This window comes from Sceloporus occidentalis, unplaced genomic scaffold, assembly GCF_023333645.1.
Source record: "Sceloporus occidentalis isolate IW3139 unplaced genomic scaffold, rSceOcc1.0.p SCAF_8, whole genome shotgun sequence".
Lineage (NCBI taxonomy): Eukaryota > Metazoa > Chordata > Lepidosauria > Squamata > Phrynosomatidae > Sceloporus > Sceloporus occidentalis.
Window position 1 is genome coordinate 3,424,153 of NW_028316988.1, and position 24,032 is coordinate 3,448,184.

A 24,032-nucleotide genomic window follows, 5' to 3' on the forward strand; every position below is an offset into this window, starting at 1 on the left:
CAGATTCCCAATCTCATAGACAGGAAGCAGCTACACCTGGAAAGTGCTATGGATGCCGGCCATGAAAGCCTTCGGCTTCACATTGAACATCATTCGTTTTATGAATTGCTTCTCATGCTCTTTAGGGTGCGACTTGGAGAAATGACATCCAAAAGCATCCAAACCAATTACTACCCACATCACTTCGTTGAAAACTATGGATGCCGGCCGTGAAAGCCTTCGACTTCACATTGAATAGGAAATTATTTAGCATTGGGGAGAGTGAGTTTCTTTTTGCAGCTTGTGCGCCAGAGGAGAGAAGTGAATGATCCTCCAAAAGGACTTAGATTACAGCTCCCATCAGTTCTAGCCAGCAAAGTGAGGGAAGATGGGAGTTGCAGTTCAACCAACACCTGGGGGGGGCCACACTTGCCCATCCCTGGGATAAACAACAATACAATATCAGGCTCAGTTATTGCTTTGAGGCATCTATAGAGGGAGGCAGAGGCTCATGGAAGAATGCTACTGCTTGGAAGGGTAACAGCCACTCAGTGGAATTAACCTTTTGGCTATAACAATTCCGAGAGACACCCTGAAACCACTTCCCAGCTGAGTTGGGTATGTTAAGGCCATGGATCCTCCCGATTGCCTATCCATGGTATAAGAGCCGTGGAATATTGTCTCCAAGAAGGAGCCACAGAACTGAGATAGCTCCCTTCCAGTTGCCAAGTCTGCTCTCACCTTTCCAAAGCGGCTGAGAAACAGAGAGAAACAGGGCTGAGGATTCTGTTTGCCAAAAAATAATAACAGCCGCACTTTCCCCCGGAGACAGAAAGATGCCTATTCCAAGGTCCAAGAGGACAAAATTAACTGGCTGAGCAACTGGCGTCTTGCACAAAGCCAAAGTGCAGAAGACAAGAGACTTAGCACAAGCGTTCTCTTTCTAGCTCAACTCAGAGCTTCGTACCATCAGTCTCAAGGTTCCCAGTCCTCAAGTGCGGAAATGGAGAAGGGCTCCGAGATGACGCTGACCACCGTGTCCAGGAACGCGGTACGTATGTGTGTATGCGCCTTCAAGTCACCTATTGACTTAAGTTGACCTCATGAATTTCATAGGGTTTTCTTAGGAGAGGAATACTCAGAGGTGGCGGTGCCAGTTCCTTTCCCTGAAAAAGAGCCTCTGGCACCTGATATTTCTTGGCTGATTGTCCATGCTAATACTAACCAGGGCTGACTCTGCTTAGCTTCCAACATCATATAGGATCTGGTGCCCTCAGGATTTTTAGGTGTCTGAGTCGTGGTTTAAGTGCTGGATTCTGAGGACCATGGTTCGAGTCCTGGCTTGGCCATGTAACATAAGCTCTAAGTCAGCCATTGATCTGAAGGCATGTGACAACAACAGGTGGAGAGCAGGCATGGTATACTGGTTTGAGTGTTGGACTATGACTTTGAATGGTTTGATTCCCAGTTCGGCCATGTAACCCACTGGGTGACCTTTGCCAAGTCACACTTTCTCTAATCTGTTCTATTAAAAGTGGCAATAGCAAGTGGCATGTGAGAGAGGCTATGGCCAAAAGTCCATTTGCAAGACATTGAAGGGTTCTTGTGATCCAAATGGACAAACCTGACCAGGTGTGAGAAGAGCATCTGTAGAAACAGCTGTGAATTCTTAGCTACTATCTGAGAGCCCAGTGCTTTGCAGAGTTACATAAGCAAAGCCCTGCCCCAAAAGAGATTGCAATCAGAGAATGTTAAAAACGTAGCCACTTATGAGAGTTGATGGGAATTGCAGTTGCAGAATATTTGAGTTTGGAATATTTGGAGCCACAAGTTGTCCTGCCCTTGTTTAAATTATTCACATGTATTTGTTTGTCACAGCCATTAAGGAGACATAGCCTTAGGCCTCATCCCCACTTACAGATATATCAGTGTGCGATTTGAATTGATGGATCAATTCAACAGCGGAGTGTGGTTCCCACTACATTTGCCCCAATTGCATTTTTACCCCTGCAAAACAACCCACTTGTGGTTCACTTTTACGCATGAATTGGTTCAATGTGGACCCGCTCCAGCCGGCCGAAGGGCAAATTTAAATCGATTCCAATCCGCATCTGGTTCACACTTGCGCAGAACTGGTTTATCCAAAAAGACGCAGAAAACATGAGCGCCCCAAATTTGCCATTGGTCTAGCGCATGGCCCCTCCCTCTCTGAATGGCTTCAGCGATTCGGTTTAAGTGGGAACCAGGGTTGCTTGAACCCGTTCAAACCGATTTGCGATCTGGTTTAAAAGGTAGTGGGAATCAGGCCCCAGTCTGGTTGCAGTGGAGTGGATGGCATGCAGGAGTCGAGAGATCGGTGTGAAATAAGAACTCCTTGTCCTTGAGATAGTGGATTAATTGCTTCTGATAACCCATCGTGCTTTTCCTATGAACCTGCCCAGTGTTTCCATTAACTCCAATTTATAGCCAGTAATTGGTTTTTAATTGCATCTCAGCATGAAGCACTGCAGCCGGGAAAAAAGTTTGCAGATGGACAGGATTGAGGTTCAGAGGTTTCTGGTTTTGGTGCAACAGGAGTGAGTCATCAGCAATTGTGGCTTGATTGTGATGTGTGTGTTACATAACTCCGCTCACCCTTAACTCACCTATTCAGCAGCACAACTAGAAGCTGATCGTTTGTTGTGGGTTTTTCGAGCGATGTGGCCATGTTCTAGAAGAGTGTATTCGCCAGCATCTGTGGCTGGCATCTTCAGAGAACACTGGCATGGAAGAGATTTGGGTATAATATACATATACTGTGTGACCATGGGTTGGGAGGAGTGATTTCCATGTTAATCTGTGCAATGTTCTGTTGTTGATGGCAAGGCCTCAGGGTGCCCACCCATCGCAAATATGGTTTGACATGTGCCACGAGAGCAACAATAAAATAATTAAATATCAACAATTAATTTTATAGTCTCAATAATTAATGCCCAAAGCAGGCTCTTGCCTCCATTCGTTATTCCAATGGCCACGTTTTTTTGACATGATAACATATAATATATAACAACATCGGATAGCATAAAGTTGAATTGCACCCTTGCACATTTGCACATTCGTATTCTCACAAGGGATTTGTATGCAGAGCCAAAAAGTGTGGCTGTCCACAACAGTCCCTAGTTCACAGTGTGTCCCATTTGCACAATACGTCCAGATACACAATACGTCTCATTGCTCATACCATTCCTCGGTGTTTCATATATTTACCTCCATGGCTTTTGGATACTTCAACCTGGTTATTAGTTAATGGACTGCTTACAAGATTCCCATAAACACAGTCACAGGGGAAGGGTTTGGTGCAGTTATCAATAAGGTCTACAGCTATATGGAGACATTTATTCTTTTATAGATGCACATTGCCAATAGATATAAACGGCACCATAGTTGCCAGTAAGTTAGAAAGTATAATTGCTCACTCTACTCTTTTGCTTCTTGCAAAATCTGTTGCTTGAGGCATAACCATTCCTCTTAATGATAAAAGCAGCCGGTTTTGATGGTTGAGGAGAGTCTACTGAAAGAGAATGACTTGTGTTTGCTCTAAATTCAGCCATCCAGGCTTGCTTTCTGCAATGATTCTCTGCCCTTTGGTCTCTGGAAAGCTTTTCCTTACTCTTTTTCTGAACTGTTGCCAGCCACACACTTTATTGCTTGTATCTATCATCTTAAGAGCCAGTGGGGTGTAGTGGCGTGAGCGTTGGACTATGACTCTGGGTTCGAATCTGGGCTCAGCCATGTCAACCCACTGGGCTACCTTGGGCAAGTCACACTCTCTCAGCCTCAGAGGATGGCAATGGCAAACCCTCCCTGAAGAAACTTGCCAAGAAAACGGCATATAGGTTTGCCTTAGGTCAGAAATGACTTGAAGATGGTTATGATTGAGAGTTCCTGCATGGCAGAACGGGGTTGGACTGGATGGTCCTTGTGGTCTCTTCCAACTCTATGATTCTATGATTCTTAGTAGACTTTAGCCTAGGAAAGCTCATGCTGCCGATTTCTTTCTTTCGGTGAGTCTCAGAGGTGCTACAAGATCTACTATAAAACTCCTAGAAGTGGAAGAGTCCAGAACGGCATCTAGTCCAACCCCTTGCTGTGCAGGAATAATAATAATAATAATAATAATAATAATAATGTTTATTAATACTACTAATACTGTAATAAAGTCTCCCAAGGATCGAGGTGGGGTTACATCACAATCGACGTTTGCGCTTGTTTTTAGTTCAGCCTTTTTAGTTCAACGCAAGCAAAACACAACAGCATCCTGGTGCGCCGAGCCTAGGAAACGCTCAAAGCCCTTCCCTGCTGCTTATATTACAGATATACGCACATCATAGTGTTGCTCTGAAGGAGGCAAGTGCATTCAGTCCTGTTGTGCCGATGCGTCACGTGGCCCTTTTCTTACCGAGCTTGAATCCGCTCCAAAGAGCCCTTGAGTCAACAGGAGGCCAGGTACTATGCGCTCAGGTGACTGAAAATAAAATAGATCCCTTATCAAACATGGAACAATGCTGCGACTGAAAGTCAAGAAGGGAAGCCGTCCTATTTAAATATTTTGCTAGCCCTAGCTTTGTTTGAACACTTGGGGTCCTTCCCTTTTCTAGAGCCTTTGGGAGGAATCGTAAAAATCAATATTGGAAAGTTAAAACAGGTCACGGAAGAGAGAGAAAAAGAAGATATTGCTCAACCTTTTATTTGACTTCATGGCTTTATATGAGAAATAGGAAACACCTTGCACCCGCTGCATCTGTTTGGTTGTTTGTTGGACGGCTCTGAATTAAATGCTCCTTGAAGGTTATGTGCCTTCCGGATGTTTCCGACTCGTGCCCAACCTGAGGCTGAGAAAGTGTGACTTGCCCATAGTCACCCAGTGTTCATGAGTGCCAACTGTATGGGACCGTATCCCAATTCACATGGGACATGCATGCCCAAGCGTGCCCAAATGTGCCCAAGCGTCTCTCTAGGAAACTCCAGGGCAAGGCGTACATGGGCAACTCATAAATGGAGGGCTATCAGGAAACAGCACTTCCCGGCATAACGCTGGCTTATTTCATTCACTACAGTAGTTAATACTTATCGGCGTGTGTTGAGTATTGCCCTCATTAACGGAGAGCGATTGCCACCCAACCAGCTGTGCTAAGCAAAAAAAGTAAATACAACCCTAGGGTGGCGACAGAGACATTGACCAGGATCCAGCAGTTGTCCTTCCAGCCTGCAACAGAACAAAACGCTTCTTCCTCCTTTCCAAAGCTTCATGGACTCCCTCAAAACCTATCAGAGAGAAATGGAAAACCCACTGGAGTGGCACCATTATAGGCGGCAGCAAGAGGGAGAAAAGTCCTGGGCCTATCATTGTTCAGGAAGGCCCAAAAGTCATGGTGAAAATGCCCCCCATCAGGGACGTAGCCAAGGGGGGGGGGATCTTGGGGTCCGGACCCCCCCTTCCATTAGAAAAATGAATGGTGTTTGCTGCTGCGCCGCTGCAACCAAGCCTCATTATAATGGTGGCACTTAGTCTGGACCCCCCCCCTTCCTAAAATCCTGGCTACGTCCCTGCCCCCATAGCTCCTAGATGTAGATAGATTAGATAGATAGATAGATAGATAGATAGATAGATAGATAGATTTTTTTTTTGCAAGAGTGGGTGCAGTCTGGGGGTGCAACCCTCCAAGATCTCCCAGGAAGGCTAATGCGGACTCTGCACTTCCATAGTTGCCCCTCTATACCAACTTAAAGGGAAGCCCAATGTAGAGAGCATCACAATGGCCCAGTTGGAGGGTTATCTGACCATGGAAGATGGTTGTCAAGTTCTCTTGGTCCTGAAACGTATCTGGCAAACAGTGGTCCAGTTCTGGGAGTTATCAGACCATGGATGGTGGTTGTCAGGTTCTCTCGGTCCTGAAACAGTTGTAGCTGGCAAACAATCTCATCCTGGCTAGTGAGGCTGTCTGGATCTCCAGTCATGGCTTTGAACTGAGGAGGGCTACTTGCTTGCTTCATCGTGGAGGATGCAACTGCATCCAGAAGAGGCCACCTAATTCCTGGACCTGGGAACCACTTGCCTACAAAGCCTTTTACTCTTTTCCATCATGTCAGTTTATTGTCTCTCGCCTAGCCTATCCCTGCCTCCAGGCACCAGTCCAGCTCTTGCTCATTCAGATGGAATGGAGAGATAGGAATGGAGTGTCATCTCCCTCTGGGGACACCAAATCCTGGATGATGCCTCCCATAGGCATTGAATAGCTTGGGAGGCACAATGGAGCCATGAATGGGACCGAAAGCACAGCAGTGAGACTGAGTGGAGTTGACATCTCAAGTGTCTAGGCAAAGGCAACTTGTGGCACCTTGGACACTAAGGGCCCGTAAAGACAGGCCAAAATAAAGCTGCTTCAGGTCACTTTGGAGGTATGCTATTTAAATGACACATGCATCTTAAGAAGCAAGAAGCTGCACCAAAGCCGCAATCAGGTCTTTAGGAGTGGAGTGTGGCTTTGGCGCAGTTTCCGGCCTCTTAGGACGCATGCATCATTTAAAGAGCATACCTCCAAAGTGACCCAAAGCAGCTTTATTTTGGCCTGTCTTTACAGAGGCTATCTGCAGGATGGCACCTCCATCTTTGGCCATGGGGTCACTGGTAGATTTTCAAATTCAAGGAAATGCAATATCCATTTGCAACTCACAGAAGATGCTTCCTTGGAATCCAGCATGTCTCCTTCCTTTGTGAAGCCACAGGGTATGTGTGACCTTGTGCACATCACATACTCTCAGCCTCAGGGGAAGGCAATAGCAAACCTCTACTGAACACATCTGGCCAAGAAAACTCTATGATAGCTTGGCCTTGGGGTCACCATAAGTCAAAAATGACTAGGAGGCACATAACAACAACAAAGGACAACAAACTCTTGTCTATTCCTTGCTGAGACTAGTTTACCTAAAAACACAATCCAAGCTCAGGGGCAAGGAATGGCATGGCAGTAGCCAGAGGGAAAACAGAGTCCTTTTTCAAATGCAAATGGCATAGGCATTGTCTCCTTATGGGGCATGTAAGCAATGTCTCTTCCCTTCTCTAAGAAAACCTGGCACCAAAGGAATTTTCCAGGACACAAGAGGTGGAGTTATCAGAAAGGTATATAGGTTGGAAGGAACCCTTGGATCCTTCCTTTGGCTCATCACCTCCTGAAAGACACATTGGCAAGGAAGAAGGAGGCTATCCCTAAACATCTTCAGCCTCCACCCAAGAGAGAACCTTCATAAGGAAAAGTAAGGACTTTCATTGCCATTGACTTCTATCTTGTACCTGCTGCCTATCAAGAAGCTTTATTTTGGCCTGTCCGTTCGGGCCCTTTGGCTGCATCTGCACTGCAGAAATAATCCAGTTTGGACCTACTTCAACTGCCATGCTCACTGCTATGGAACCATGCGGTGTCTACTTTGTTGGGGCGCTAGAGCTCTCTGACAGAGAAGGCTAAATGTCTGACAAACCAAGAATGCCCAGAATCCCATAGCATTGGGATTCCCATAGCATTGAGCCATGGTAGTTAAAGTGGTGCCCAACTGGATTATTTCTGCAGTGCCTTTATCCCCCTAATTTTAACTTCTGGAGACTCCCAGGGGATGGAAAGAGCTGAAAGCTGATAATCTCACATGCGACATGCCACCATATTCGCAATAACCAATGCAATCACAGAGTACAATAACAATGTGAATTCGAAGGCTTTCATGGCCGGCATCCATGTGTTTTTTTTTTTGTGGGTTTTTGGAACTATGTGGCCATGTTCTAGAAGAGCTTATTCCTCATGTTTCGCCAGAATCTATGGCTGGCATCTTCAGAGAAGATTCTGGCGAAACGTCAAGAATAAACTCTTATAGAACATGGCCACAATAGCCCAAAACCCCACAAAAAACCCATACAATAACAATGTTATTGTACTGTAGTTTGCCGTATGCCACCCCTGGCATAGTGCTGGTGTGTGTTTTGAAAAGCACCCACTCTTTAACTCCCGCCAAAATAAACCAGGGACAGTGAATCTGAGGAGACATAGAGAGATGGTTGGCACTTATATAAAGCGCATGGATCAGACTCTGAGCACATCAGTGGTGTGACTTATTCCCAAACACTGCTGGGATTAATGTCTTTCGTTATTGCTCAATCCACCCTGTTGCAAGAGGAGACAAGGTTGGCAACAGCTTTGCTTTTTCAGCAGCAGGAAAGCAGCTCTTTAAAAGCCAGGGAGAGAGTGAGAGAGAAGGAAGGGAGGTTGCATTTGAGCGCATGAAATGGCCTTATTGAATCAGAGCTTGGGTCTATCTGAGTATTGCCTACTGTGATGGGCAATAACTCTTTCCAGGGAACCGAGAGGGCTCTTTCTGCCACTCCCTGCAACCTGAGATCCGCTTCAACCAGAAACTAAAGATGGGATCCTCCGCATGCCAAGTGCGTACCTGTGCCAATGAGTTTGGCTCACAGCCCATGCCATCCTTAAGCCAATTCCCCATGCAGATCTGAAGCCTTGAATGGAGAAAAGGAAACCAGAGCCAGAGGGAGGACACGAGAGAGGCATGTGGGGCTCAGGATAGTTCAGAGGGCACGTTTTGTACGCTATTAGGCTATAAAGTATATTGATGGGTGTTCCCACTGGCGCTCAAGGCATGCATATGTATATATACACACATACACACTGGTATTCTTTCCATTCTGGGTGTTCTCTGTCCATTGCTGCAAACAGAAGAACCATTCAGAGCTGAGAATCCGACAGCTCAGTGTTTCGAAATGAGGACTGGCGAAGATCAGAAAGGCCGGGAAGCTGGAGAAACCAAGCCGGGGGTGAGTGTCTGACTTAATGTTGCGTATTTTTGTCTTTTGGGACTGGATGGAATTGGGAGAGTTTTGCCTGAAACTGCAAAGAAATCCATGGGTTTGCTGCCAGATCTTGGAGACATATGTTAGTGAGGTGGCACCATTGCTAGGAGTTAGAAATGTGAGCATTTGGGAACCATCCCTGGCTTGCAGAACTTGGGCCCCAACGGCAAAAAGAGGGACTTCATTGTATATTGTATATTGATGGGTGACACTGCCATCAATCTTTTGGGACAGGATGGATTTGGGAGAGTGTTGCCCGACTGCAAAGAAAGTCATGGGTTTGCAGCTGGATCTTGGAGACATATGTTAGCTTTTGAAAGTGAAGTGGCACCGTTGCTATGTGAGCATTTGGGAACCATCCCTGGCTTGCAAAATGTGGTCCCAATGGCAAAAAAGAGGGACGTTATGAGTCAGTGTGGCCCAAAAGGGATAACTGGAAGGTTGCATGAGGAGTTCTCTGAGCATAACGTGACAATAAAAATCATGTGATAGTTTTACCTTAAGTTCATCATAAGAGTTTGTCTTTGTGCCCATCTGAAACTGAGAGAGTGTGACTTGTTTGCCCAAAGGTTTCTATGGCTGAGAGGGGATATCTGTCCTAGAGATGGGGATTATTTGCTGGAATCTCTTCCTCTCCTGCATCATGACAAAATTGCATTCTCTGACTTGCTGCGGCCCGGCCTCAGGCAGCAGAATGTCTTGGGTCAGCCTCAATGGGGTTCTTGTTGTTCCTGATTTACATCTGCCACAGTCCTCAGCCATTTTGACAGAGTCTCTGGAGGAAGCATCTGACCTGAGATGCCTCCCAACCGAGAAGGTGGACCCATGCCATCCATAAATTGGTCTTGGCTCTGCAGCGGGTGGCTGGGCATCGGACACGGGCCTCAAAGGGGTGGGTGCTGTGTGAAGGCTACAGAAAGCATGAAGGTCAGCTGTGATCAGCTGGTTGGTGGAAAATATGATAGATGCAACTCTTCAAAGCTTTAGCAATGCTTTAAAAAAGCATCCCCTGCAGATGGCACAGCTGGCTGCAAATCGGGAATGCAGCGCATGCTCTCTGTTGCTTTTAACTGGGCATCTTGTGACACTGGAGGATTCGGGGGGCAAGGGACAGTCCAAACATCATGGGACTAGATCAGGGGTTTTCAAGCCCAAGAGATTATGATTGGGGGGGAAAATGTTTTTTGAAGTTATAGAATCATAGAATCGTACGGTTGGAAGAGACCACAAGGGCCATCCAGTCCAACCCCCTGCCATGCAGGAACTCTCAATCAAAGCATCCCCAACTATCGTTTTTTGCAGTGGTTCTTTGAGGCATGGGAATTATTTCAAAGGGTCTCCAAAGGTTGAGAAAGGCTGGCCTAGATATTGGGGTGCTATGGATGGTTCCTCAAGTCTTTGTCCTATCTGCCAAAAGTAGTTTTCCATCTCCATCGGGGATAGTCCTACCATTAGGGAGAATGAGGCGACTGCCTCAGGTGCCAGTTTTAGGAGGTGGCAGCAATAAATTCTTCCATGTTCCTGCTCTTTTCTTCTGGTGTTCCATAAACTATCCTCCTGTCATAGATGTGGGACAGCACTGTCCCATCACCAGCATTGAAGGGTTTTCCTCCTCACTTCTGTATATGTTCAGGTGAAGGTATCATCATATGTTCAGGTGGGAATCAACTTGCCCATGCCTTAGGTAGTACAATGTCTTGGGTCAGCCTTGATCCTCTCCATGGAGAGCTTATTTTCACCAAAGCTAGAGAAAAGATATAACCTGCACAATTGTCATCCATGCTCTCTGGGGCTAATGGGAGTTGTAATCCCACACATCTGGAGGACACCACATGGAGTGAATCTGCCTGACATATTAATGCCACATTCTCCTTAAATAAAGGCAACTTTTGCAAGTTTCGGGGAAGATTCACATTTGATTTTGCAGGGCAAAGTTTTTATATTACCAGCACCTTAACGGCAAAGGCAGTCCGATAAAAAGAGCCAAGGTTCAACTCAAAAGCATTCCTAGTCATCAGCTATCCTGAGACAAACACATACATGTTCCGGTTAACCCTTTAAAGCAGCTACAACCAACACACAGACCTCTGACATTTGTTGGGCAAGTTTTGGAGCGTTTGGATGGAACAGGCAGGGAGGTGTGAGGTCCGTTCTGTGATATACCTGAGCACCGAAAAGAAAATGAGAGAATATTTAGCACTTGTACAGGGCTTTTCGAATGCGCAAAACACTTCTCATAACTTGTCACGTTGCTGTCTTTACAAACACCCTGCAAAGGTACGTCTTTACACTTGCACCCATGTTGCAGATGGGAAGACCAAGGCTGCAATCCTGTATGGGTCAGTGTAGCATAGTAGTTCTCTGCATGTGGAACTATGCTATGCTGAGCCATATGCTGCCCTCCCTCCAACTTACCAAAGAGCTGCCAAGCCATTCTTTGACTGATGGAGAGAAGGGGAATTGCAGAAGCATCTGTCTATGTCCCCACAGCCAATGCAATGTGGTTACATCATGTGCTGAGGTCCATCAGGGTCCTATGGGGGTCTCAGTAGCTGATGTAGTCATTTTGCGCCTGGCTACAGGAACACAGCCAGATGCTTCTGTGATCCTCCATTGGTCCATCAGGGTCCTCTGGAGGTCTCAGTAGCTGATTTTTTGTCTGGTTAGGGGAACACAGCCAGATGCTTCTGTGATCTTCAACTGGTCCATCATGGTCGTCTAGGTCTCAGTAGCTGATGTAGTCATTTTGTGCCTGGCTACAGTCAGATGCTTCTGTGATGCTCCATTGGTCCATCAGGGTCCTCTGGAGGTCTCAGTAGCTGATGTAGTCATTTTGCGCCTGGCTACAGGAACGCAGCCAGATGCTTTTGTGATCCTCCATTGGTCCATCAGGATCCTCTGAAGGTCTCAATACCTGATGTAATCATTTTGCATCTGGCTACAGGATGCCTCTGTACACAGTCAGATGCTTCTGTGATCCTCCATTGCTTTCCACAAGGACGGCTTAAGCAGCTCTACAGTAGGTCCAAAGGGTTTGGTCTTTGGTCAGGCAACTTCCACACAAGGACCACAAGTAGAGATCTGAAGGCATACGGTTAACTGTGAATGCCACTAACAAGATGCCAGTGTGAGAAGGTGGCTTGCCAACACCAGCCTAGCACATTTGTGATTGGATTTGAATGGGGGATATCCTGACCCTGATCACCGCTTAGTCAATCAACATCTTGACTGGCACCCACATGCTTTTTCATGAACTCTTGAGGATCGAGACAGTTCCCAAAATAATTTAAGCAAGCTGACTCTTCAATAACACCCCTCTCCACCATTTTTGCCTACAGAGACTGACCCTTGTCCTTGCTCTGGTGACATTGATCGCTGCCTTTGGATCATCTTTCCAGTATGGATACAACGTTTCGGTGATCAATTCTCCGTATCTGGTAGGTTGAATCTATTTACGACCATTTCCCATCATCTCCACATTCACCGCTATTGCATTAACAGTGGGTCTGAAATCTGGCAATCCTAACTGGGTCCATGAAACCTGATACCTTAGATGATGATGATGATGATGATGATGATGATGATGATGATGATGATGATGATGATGATGTCTTACCCTTCTCTCCCCATGGATCGAGGTGGGGAACAACAACAGACCCATCCATCAGTTAAGATCACAACATCAGTTAAAACATAACTAGAATAACACATGACTGGAATAAATGTCTGCCAGAGGACCTGAGCATACAGGGCAGATTATATGGGAAGAGGCGATCCTATAGGACCCATAATAACACCATAATAATATGTGCTAGCCTCTATGCGACAAAGCCCTTTGAGGGTTTTGCTGTAACAAAAGAACATGGCCATTCCCTGGAAATGGCTACCAGACGACAGTTCACATACAGGCACAAAAATTAGCATACACATTGTAAACGGCTTAGGGAGTGCGCAAGTGCGCTGATAAGCTTATTGCTGTTGCTAAAACGGTGTGGACAAGCTTCTCTTCTGCCTGTTTTTGTCCCAGCTCATGCAAGATTTTTACAATGAAACCTACATGGAAAGGAACGGGAAATACATGGACGAAGACTTAATGACCCTCCTCTGGTCTCTCACGGTGTCATTCTTCCCGCTCGGCGGCTTCTTCGGGTCACTTCTAGTGGGACCCATGGTGAACAAGTTTGGCAGGTAATAAAAATATAATTATATATATAATCTATCTATCTATCATCTATCTATCTATCTATCTATCTATCTATCTATCTATCTATCTCTTGATTGCCTTGCATGATGTGCTTTGTGGAGGAAAGGAGGAGAGGAGAAAGGGAGATACGTCTTCAAACAGAAGTTGGTTGGCCATCTTCCGTGGGTACTTCATTGCACCACTTTTTGGGTTCTGCAACCACCATCTTAGGTTTGAGCTTCCCCATCCCTCGGAGAGTTTTTAATGCTTTCTTTCCTCTTCCTTCCCAGGAAAGGCACCTTACTGATCAACAATATCTTCTCCATCATTCCTGCCATCCTCATGGGAAGCGCCCGGGCGGCAAAGACCTTTGAGGTGATCATTGCTTGCCGCATCATCATCGGTATCTGCGCAGGTGAGTAGGATGTATCAAGTTTTATTATTACTTTTTTAATGTGTGGTTTTAAATCATTAATTGTTTAACTGATGTTTTAGGGGAGGGTGGGATATTGGGACATGGAGTTACATAAAAGAAAACCCCATGATAGGTTTGCCTTATGGTCATCATAAGTCGGGAACGACTTGAAGGCACATGCCAACAACAGTACTTGATAGGAATGACCACTTTCCAGGACACAAGAATACTGCTGTCAATGAAGATGCATAATACTGTACTGGACAAGATGGACTAATGGTCTGTCATAGCATCTTGGAAGAGACCCCAAGATCTGAACTTAACCTTTATATTTGTCTTGTTTCATTTTGTTCTGTTATTTATCCAGGCCTCTCTTCCAATGTTGTTCCCATGTATCTTGGAGAGATGTCTCCCAAAAACTTGAGGGGAGCCTCAGGGGTGGTACCACAGCTCTTCATCACCATCGGGATCCTGGTCGCCCAGATTTTGGGTATGCGGATGATCCTGGGAAACTTTGAAGGTAAAACGCATCATTTTGAATGTAAGGGAATGTAAGGTGAACAATGAATGTGATAGATATCAAAAGACATAGTACAATGGACCCTTGTTATACGCTGGGGTTTGGTTCCAAGATCCCCCCGTGGATAACAGAATCCGTGGATGCTCAAGTCCCAAAGCCACAATTCCACAGAGTGCAACTGACTTACAGTTGTATATGAAGCCATCCAGTGGAACAATGGTAGAACCTCCATCTTTGCAGGCATGGCAACATCTTCCCTTTCTTGTTGCAGGCTGGCCAATACTGTTGGGTCTCACAGGGGTGCCAGCTGCACTGCAACTTGTCCTGCTCCCATTTTTCCCGGAGAGCCCCCGATATCTGCTGATCCAGAAAGGAGACGAAGCCGGTGCCAGGAAAGGTACTGTTCCTTCCATATTGTATTCTCAGGTGAAGAGAGGCAGAGCGATGCAGGAGAGCGATGCAGAACTTTGGGGACTTTGCACTGGTTGGATTAAAGTTCTATCAAAATGGTGGTGCACCCAATGTCTGGATGTAATGTATTACCCAAGATGATGCTAGTTAATGTGTTGTTGTTTCCTATTTATGGCCACTCTATGGCCTGTAGTGAGGTTATCCCACTTAAAGGACACATTATTGTATGTAAAGTTGGTGGGGGTAAAGATAAAAAGATTTGCAAGGCTTCGGACACCTGTAACCTTCAGTTGGGTAGAAAAGAGAATTTCAGCCCATATTGCTTGTTACCTGGTTGCATGGCAAGCAAACCCTGCTGAAAACCTGTCCATTCGGTGTTTCCCAAACATTGGTCCTCCAGGTGTTTTGGACTTCAACTCCCAGAAGTCCCAGCCAGCTTCACCAACGGTCAAGAATTCTGGGAGCTGAAGTCCAAAACATCCGGAGGACCACAGTTTGGGAACCACTGAGTAAAAGGCAGAAGAACCCTCTCCAGTTTTCAGTCTGTGTAAATTTCCATGTAATTTGGTTGCCTTCCTTAACCCCTGCAGCTCTGAAGAGGCTGCGAGGCTGGGATGATGTGGACGACGAGATAGAAGAGATGCGGCAAGAAGACCAGGCAGAGAAAGCCGAGGGGCGCATGTCTGTGATCACGCTTTTCACATACCGGGGTCTCCGGTGGCAACTTATCTCCATCATCGTGATGATGATGGGACAACAGCTCTCCGGCGTGAATGGGGTAAAGAACCATCCACATTTTAAGAGTTTGAAGGAGACTGGCAAACCATCTTGTCCAGAGACAGACTCTAGCGGCTCAACATACCACCCAGACCCTAGAAGCCAAAATTATACTTGTTTGCCTAGAGTAGGATTTGGCAGATATGTAGGTGATGGGAACCATTTCCAAACCTTCCAGTTGTTCCAACTGGATAAGGACAATCCCTATTAATCCTCTCTTGTCCCACATTGCAGTGACTTTTAAAATGTCCCCGTTTCTCTCTCTTCCACTTTTGTCCTCGGCTTACTTCAGCTGCTGCAAACTGGGTTCAAAGTAGTTTGCACTCCAATAGTTCATCAAAAGGAGAAGAGAGGAAGAAGAATTTCAGAGCATTATGTCATGGCAGTTAAAGTGGCGTTGAACTGCTTTATGTTTCTGCAATGTGGCAGCAGCCTTCCCTGCTGCAGCTGGGAACTGACTACTAAATGGTTGTTTTTGATCCGATTGCAGGTTTACTACTATGCGGACAAAATCTACAAGAGCGCTGGGGTGGAGGAGAACAACGTTCAGTTTGTCACCGTAGGGACAGGGGCTGTCAACGTCGTCATGACTTTTCTAGCGGTATTGATACTCTTTGAAACTCATACATTATGTGCCAGGAGCAATGCTGGATGCTCTGGGTAGCAAGAGCGGGGAAGCTCTTTCAGCGCATTTTGGAAGAAGCCTTCATGCACTCCCTAGAAAGCTGAAAACGTCTTTGTTGACTTCTTCAAGGCTTACTTGACCCAATGCAAGTGCACCCTGATTTCTGTCGCAAGGTGCCTCTACACTGCAGAAATAATGCAGCTTGATACCACTTTCAGTAGCTCCATCCTATGGAACTCTGGGATTTGTGGATTTACAAGGTCTTTATCCATCTCTGCCAAAGCGAACTGGTGCCTCGTGAAACTGCAAATCCCAGGGTTATGTTGGATGGAGCCATGGCAGTTAAAGTGGTGTTGGATGGTATTATTTCTACAATGTAGATGCACCCTCAGACATTATAATGAAAGTGGTGTGCAGTATAAAACACAACCGGTAACATGGGCAGCAAAATACTCATATTACTAATCATAGGAAATATCAGCAACAGAAAAAGTAATATTATTGAAATGCCCATGCAACTGAGCATCAAAGAAAAAAGCATTGTAGTCTAAGGATAAGAAAGCAGGGAGCTCCTCTGATCTCATGAGGAGAGGTGAGAAAGTGAGCAATTCCAGAGGCACTGCCGCCACCAATAAGGCCCTGAACGCAAGGCCTTATGCTTAGCCTTATTCCTCTGTATCTTGTAGGTTTTTATTGTTGAATCTTTGGGCCGGAGAATTTTGTTGCTGGTTGGTTTTGGGATCTGCTGCGTGGCCTGCGCTGTATTGACCGTCGCTCTGAATCTCAAGGTCTGTAACATGGATAGGATCAGTCCCACCTAGAATAGAGCCAGTTAATTCATTTTTGAACAGTGAGTTTGCTTGAGATTACTAATAGGGCTTCAGCCTCTCTCAGTCCTGCCTGCCTTACCTATCTACCTGGGAGTAAGAGACATTAAATTGAGGAGTAAATACTCTCTAGATGTCCCAAACTGGCTAAGATGGACCCAGTTAATACTCTGCCTCCCCACTTTTTCAGCCGCTTTTAAAACGTCCCGGTTTTTCGGATCTCCTCCCTCTTTCCTCCTTTGTCCTCAGCTTATTTCAGTCACTGCAAACTGAGTACAAAGTGCAAAAGTAAAAAACTCAGTTAATTCAGTGGGTGAGGAGAGAAGGGTGGATTGCACTTCCCAGCCTCTCTTAACTTGTGTGTTCCTCTCCATTAATAACTTGCCATATGACCATCATTTGGTCCATGCATGTCCCACTTTTCATCTGTGAAACGTTGGAAAGCATGTGTTGATTCCTCGGTTTCAGGAAACGAGTCCGAGCAGTAACCGAATCTCCCCCAACAGGCTATATCTTGGATGCCATACCTCAGCATTGCCTGCGTCATCTCCTATGTCATTGGGCATGCCGTCGGAGCGAGTAAGTTGGTGTTCCTCTTCGCTTGGAGAAAAACAGCTGATTCTTGCTCACTTGACTGGCTGGGAAAAGATGAAAGATGGAAGAAGAGTACACTCATCCCTCCATATTTGCGGCTTTGATATTTGCGGATTTGATTATTCACGGATTTGATTAATACGTTCTCTCTAGGAATATCTAGGTCCTCCAGTACAACTCTATGGTCAACTTTAACTAAAGGTTGCACTGCAAGACCTAGAGATTCCTGGACTACATTTGCCATCACCCCTGGCCAGAATATGCCATGAGAATTATAGTCCCACTCCCAACACCTCTGCAATGCACAATGCTGGGAAAGGTTTTCTAGCAGATGCATATAGTCTGTGCATCTGATGTCTTTAGAAATACCAGTTTTGATTTTGAAACCCTACAATTTCCTAGTCCTTATGCTCAAAACATAAGCTTGAATGTATCCTGGCACCAACTAGTTAACACTGAGTCTTTCACACGCATGACCAAAGTTAATGCATGTGGATGTAACCAGTGTTAATGCATGCAGATGTAAATTGTCTTTCACCTTGGTCTTATGACAAAAGAGTGGAAGACTGCAATATTCTTTTTGCAGCCAGTCAAGTGAGCAAGAGTTTTCCGTGGAGCTCAAAACCTTTTGGGCAAACTACACAAACCCCTTGGTTAAACAAATGCAAAATGTACAAGGGCTGCAATCGTGAATTGCTCAGTGTGTACTACATTTATTACCACTTGGGCCTACTGTAGAGCTAGTGAAGCCCTATGGCCATTTGGGCATGGAGAAGGGGTGGTGGTGGTGGTTACAAAAGGGTCTGCCTATGTTACTGTAGCCAGGCATAAAGCAATTGTATTTTCCACTGAGGTCTGTCAGAGCTCTCCAGAGATCTCCGCAACTGATGTAATTATTTTGCACCTTGTGATGGCAGCATAGCCAGACGCTTCTGCAACTTCACATAGACGCACATTCATCTGGGTACAAATGGCCATGGATGGGAGGCTTCCCCAGCTACACAGTAGATGTGCGGGGAGACGTTGGTGGCTTTTGGAGGGAGAGAATACTAAAATTAGTGACCAAAAATAGACATGTCGGCATAAGATTAATTCGCGCCTGAGTGTGCCACTAACAGATTGCCAGCCTACATTTGCTGTTGCCTTGTTGCATGAACTATTAAAGAGCATCAGATGAGCTGTTTTTTGCTTTTGGATCAATAACCCCATCCTTCTGTGCTTGTTCAGTCTGTGTGCATGCGTGTGTGCATTGCTTAACCAAGGGCAGAGACGTAAGTTTGCACAGAGGCTTCTTCTGCAAATTGCAGAGGTTTTGACGGGAACTTGTCATCCAGCCTTCTCACAGTAGTAGGCAAACAAGCGTGCGGCCCTTGCTGATTTTATGTGGGCAAAGAGCCTTTGCATTCCCAAACTAGCCTCCTGCATTTTAACTCTGGCTGAGAGCTATAGCTCAGCAGTAGCTCAGTGGATGTCGTCTGCCATGTCTCTTTTCATAACACCCTCCGCAACCGTATCTCTCTCCTCCCAGGTGCCATTCCAAGTGTGATGATCATAGAGATGTTCCTGCAGTCGTCCCGCCCTGCAGCGTTCATGGTGGGAGGGTCGGTTCACTGGCTCTCCAATTTCACCGTCGGGCTGGTCTTCAATTACATGGAGGTAAGGATTCGTGACTCCTTTCTCTTAGGACACTCAGCGCAATTGCAGCGAGCTTGGAAACGTCAGCTGAGATCCTGCGTTGTCTCGCCATAGCATACTAAGTATCTCCAGAGGAATTATGCTATACCAGCACTATGCAATCCGTTTACTTAATATTGACATAGTGGAGGGTGTGAGAAACACAAAAGGCTGCAACCCAACATCCCCTCAATACAGTGTAAATATCCTTGTGTGGAAATAAGCTATGCCAGCCCTATGCAACTTGAATACAAATATAGGAGTACTCTGAATATGGTGACTACTCTATAATGCAGTTAGTAATCGGGTAGCCTTCTATTTTCACATTTTTCTTTCGGTCTGTTAAACATATCAACAGTTGCACAAGGGCAAGGCTTAATATGTTATCAGACAGTTCTTCTCCAGGTAGTCGATGAACTGTTTTGTCCTCATGGATAACTTCATCAGCTTTAAAAGTGTTGCATCCTCGATGAAAAGCTTTCATTGTTCCTACATGTTTCTTTCCTTCTGTTGATGTGTTTAACAGAAGGAAAGAATTACATGAGAGTACTCAAGCTCTTCATTGCTGAAGCCACGACTACTACTTCACTATCAAGCCTCTCACTTCTGCAGCGACTCCTTGGAAGAAAGACTTACCTCTAGGGTTTGAATGCCTTAAAAAGAAAGACTTCTATAGATCTCTTTGGGACCCTAATGGCTTCTCATGCCACTCAATTCCCACTGGACTGGAAACTAGTGTCTAGTCGTCTAGTGTTGCGGCCCAGTTGCCGGCTGGATGAGCAAGGCAGCAGGAGGGAAGGGTAGACCATCACTATTGCTGCTGCCCAGCAGCTATTTTGGGGCATGGCTGAGTGGTGGGCAACTAGGGGCAGGTAAGCAAGGTGGTGGGATGGGAGAGAGGGGTAGTCCACTGCCATCCTCCCCACAGCCCTTTCCAGGCACCTTCACCAAGTGATTCCAACCCTAGTAATGCCACTGGCTGGCTCCATCTCCCAATATGACCCCTGGAAACCCCACCTTAAAAGCCAGGGAGCCATACTAAGTGATGCAATTCTGTGGCACTGGTGAATAGGGCACTGAATGATGATGCATCTAGCCCTCTTCCATCAGGGAGCTGCAGTGCAACAAGGGAATGCAGGGATCTTAACAAGTGCTTTTAAAAGTGTGTGGTGTGAAGCAGTATGCTCTAGGAAAAGGTTTACAACCTGATGCTCTGAGTTGCACATAAGCTGACCTGTGGCCAAGTAAATTCCCCAACCATTGTGAATTCTCTAGTGGTCCTTGTAGGGTAAAGAAAAGTTTGAAATAAAGAACAGAAGTTCCTTTGCTAGTTCTTTCCCTCTCTTCCTCACCATGGTTGACTTTGTTTCCTTTCTAGAAAGGACTCGGGCCTTATTCGTTCCTGATCTTCTGTGGCGTTTGCTTGGTCACCGTGATTTACATCTTCATCGTCGTCCCTGAAACCAAGAACAAAACCTTTGTGGAGATCAACCAAAGCATGGCCAAGAGGAACGGCATCGAGGTGGCCAACAAAGAGGAGCTCACGGATTTCACTGCCATCTCTGTGCCTTACAGCAAGAAGGTGGAAGTGGAGAGGAACAGCACGCTTTGAGGTGCTCTGACCCAGGATCAGTTGCCCTCCAACCTTTCCCTTGGTTTGGGACCAAGTAAGCTCCAGATGGCGCATGCCATTGCCAGGGCTTTTCCCCATGCTGTTGTGGGGTTAGGTGTAAATAAATCCATGCTGCTGTGCATAGTTTTTTAAAAAGTGGCCCTTCCTTAATCTTTTCCAGTCCTAAGGACAAAAATGTGCCCCTAAAGTCCAATCCGCTAGGGTACATTTTGCAGTCTTTGAGTGCCTCGCTTATGGAAATATACCTGCTCTCCAACCATCCTGATTCAAGAGGGACAGCCCTGGTTAATCCTCTTCTGTCCCACTTTCTCAGTTGCTTTTAAAATGTCCTCGTTCCTCTTGCTTCCTTCCACTTTCCCCCTTCATCCTTTGCCTACTTCAGGTGCTTCAATGTCCAGAAGTAGTTAACTCAGCAGGAGGGAAAAGGAAAGGTAAGGATGGGGACCATGCCCTTCCTAAACTCAGTATATGAATTCCAAAGCTTTTCTGCCTACAAACATTAGTCTTCTGATGCAACTTGGCCATGCGTGTCTCAGATTTCACTGTGAAACGCTGGAAGTTAAGAAGATATTCAGCAAACCAGGAGAACTTTCCAAAGAGCAACTGTGAAGCTTATCTCCATTTCCAAAATGCTGCTCAGTCCAAAAGCAATAGGCAAAAGAAGAGGATGTAAAATTCAAGAAGCTGTCCCATGCCACTGAATGTAAGCTGCTCGTGTTCTTTAAGTACCCCATCCTTCCTGAGGTCCACTATACAACTGGAACTACTATATGCACCAGAAAATGTTACCCACCACAACGTACAACTTTTGCTTAACCTGGGACCTTAGGCAAGGCGAGCGGATGGCTCTTTTAATATGTTTTAATAATAATATATGTTTTATTTATAGACCGCTATTCTGCAATGATCATAGCGGTGTACAGTAAAAATCGTAATGCAGTACAAAATACAAGGTGACAAAGGAGGGAGAAGTTTCATCCTTCAGGCAGTCCCTGATGTTGCTGGGTCCGCCTGATGGCTCCCTCTGAGGCCGAGATGACAGTTGAGGAGGGAGGGGCCTCTTCCTTCAGGCAGTCCCTGATGTTTCTGGGTCTGCCTGATGACTCCCTCTGAGGCCGAGAAGCGTAAAACCATCTGACCCTTTAAAAAACTGGTGGGAGAATCTGGTGCATGGATTTGGGAAGAATGCTGTTGTCATTTGATCTTGATTTTAGAAACTTAGCACACACTGTGAGCCTCCAAGCAACAGTTAGGATTCAGTCCATTGCCAATGTGCCTTGAGATGTGAAGGACTTCTCTATCGAAATGACATTTATAAAAGTGGAGTCATGATATTTGAATGGTTTCCCGTGTCATGCGGAAATTGGAGATATAAGAACTTGGGCTGGGTTTTTGTTCCCTTCATTTAACATAGTTCGGAGGCCCTTCCTTTCCTGTGCCAAAGGCATCCCTTTATTTAGGAGGCTTGTGGCAACATTTCCATTCCACCGAAGGAGGCCTGCAAATAGAAATCAAGGAAACTCGATCTGTCCAGTGACTCCCGGGATTTCTTGCCACCCGGGCTGAAAAAAGACTTGATGGAGTTGCTAACGGGACTTCAAGTGATATGATCAACCCAGAATAACCTTGAATATCTTGTTGGTGTTTCCTTTGGGGTGGTACCTGTCACCAAGAAGTTACTCTTAAGGTGCTCAAGGTTGCAGACATATGCATAAGTTGCATAAGGTGAAGAGCAGCCTCCACTTCAGAGACCTGTAAGCTCACATCCCTTCAAACTTTCTTCTGGAGCCACCAGAAAACTTGAGACTTTTAGTGTTGTAACAAAGAATGTATTGCCTTCTGGATTTATTGGACTGAAGCTTGCATCATCCTGGACCATTGGCAGGGCTGATGGGAGTTGCAGTCTAACAACATTTGGAAGGAACTGGCAGCATGAACTTTCGTAGCTTTCCACGAACGCTCATGCTGCCAACTTCTGTCTTTCAGTTAGTCTCAAAAGGTGCTACAAAATCGCTTTACACACTGGTTTTACAGCCTAAGATGGCTATATCTTTATCTGCAATTACAGTACAGATTTGCAACCTCAAGTAACTGTTCTGCATTCAACAATACTATATATTCATAGTCTGTTAGTGCCACATTTGTAAATGCCCTCCCAAACCCACCTTAACAGCCAACAGCTGCACCAAGAAATGGAGATCTATTCAGCTGTTCATTGGGGGATGCCAAGGTGCTGGCAATGCTATCCTCCTGTGCCCCAATTCACAGCTGAATGGACCCCCATCACACAATATGGCATTCATCTTTTTATCCATGGTTTCAGAGGGATAGAGGATATAATTGTTAGAATAAGTTGTTGCCATTAGACCTCTCCTGTATTCTAATAATAAATGTATGGACCTATTTAACATGGTTGCATCCGTACTACAAAAATAATCCAGGCTGGCACCCCTTTTACTGCTATGGCTCCACTGCTATGGGAATTGTAGTTTGGTGAGACACTGAGCCTTCTCTGTCAGAGAGCCCTGGTCCAAACTACAATTCCCAGGATTCCATAACATTGACCCGTGACAGTTAAAGTGGTGTGAAACTGGATTATTTCTGAAGTCCAGATGCAGCGCCTGTGTGTCCAAGTGGCAAGTTTAAACTATCAGTTTTGGTTATAGGTTTGCATTAGCTTGCCTCCCAGCCCCATTTTTGCTGCCTGTTTGGTCTTTATAACACCAGATATATGTCTTTATTATCCGATCAATGACGTGACCTTAATTTCCAAATGTTAATGATTGATCTGAGTTTCTAAGTGAGTGTTTCGGATTTTGTTTTAAAAGAAGGGCAGCAATAAAACAGTACTTGTTGGTGAAAGAGTGGAAAGAGAATAATGTACATATCTCGAAGTGTATGTTGTTTTTTCCTTTTCTTGGTTTGTTTTTCCAGAGAGGGATATATTTTGTATAAGGGATCACTGTGAATTTGTTTTGTAAAGTAGGAAAAATTAAAAAAATATTATAAAGGCTGCAAAGATGAAAACGTTTTTGTTCAGAACTGCTGCGCTCTGAGCTTTGCTTTGGCTGGGATTCACCCGCTGTGTTTGCTTGGAATTAAACAACAACAACAACAGATGTGGAGTCGAAGGGTTTCATGGCTGGCATCCATAGTTTTGGGTGGTTTTTTCGGGCTCTATGGCCATGTTCTAGAAGAGTTTATTCCTGACGTTTCGCCAGCATCTGTGGCTGGCATCTTCGGAGAATGCTGGCATGGAAGAGAGTTGTGTGTGTTTGTGTGTATACTGTGTGACCCTGGGTAGGGAGGAGTGATTTCCATGTTAATCTGTGTATTGTTCTGTTGTTGATGGTAAGGCCACAGTATATACTATATATACCCAACTCTCTTCCATGCCAGCATTCTCTGAAGATGCCAGCCACAGATGCTGCCGAAACGTCAGGAATAAACTCTTCTAGAACATGGCCACAGAGCCCCAAAACACCCACAAAAAGCAAACAA

The 24,032-nt window shown here is 45.5% G+C and overlaps 1 protein-coding gene across 1 annotated transcript; it reads left to right on the forward strand.

The window, feature by feature from the left end:
• The first annotated feature begins 953 nt into the window (after positions 1 to 953).
• Positions 954 to 23,536, forward strand: LOC149307680 (solute carrier family 2, facilitated glucose transporter member 5-like). Its single transcript, XM_089534235.1, has 13 exons — positions 954 to 1,030; positions 8,739 to 8,836; positions 12,211 to 12,309; positions 12,900 to 13,060; positions 13,346 to 13,470; positions 13,838 to 13,990; positions 14,262 to 14,387; positions 14,992 to 15,179; positions 15,669 to 15,779; positions 16,490 to 16,591; positions 17,137 to 17,209; positions 18,753 to 18,880; positions 20,277 to 23,536. The coding sequence occupies exons 2-13, from the start codon at positions 8,783 to 8,785 to the stop codon at positions 20,508 to 20,510; spliced, it is 1,554 nt and encodes a 517-aa protein (XP_089390361.1). The 5' UTR covers positions 954 to 1,030; positions 8,739 to 8,782; the 3' UTR covers positions 20,511 to 23,536.
• The last annotated feature ends 496 nt before the right edge of the window (positions 23,537 to 24,032 follow it).

Bases quoted from the DNA above. Each gene is read 5' to 3' on its own strand.
- LOC149307680 (XM_089534235.1), top strand. From the start codon at position 8,783: ATGAGGACTGGCGAAGATCAGAAAGGCCGGGAAGCTGGAGAAACCAAG. The intron at 8,837-12,210 runs GTGAGTGTCTGA...TTTTGCCTACAG, and splicing joins CTGGAGAAACCAAGCCGGGG to AGACTGACCCTTGTCCTTGC. The intron at 15,780-16,489 runs GTATTGATACTC...TGTATCTTGTAG, and splicing joins TCGTCATGACTTTTCTAGCG to GTTTTTATTGTTGAATCTTT.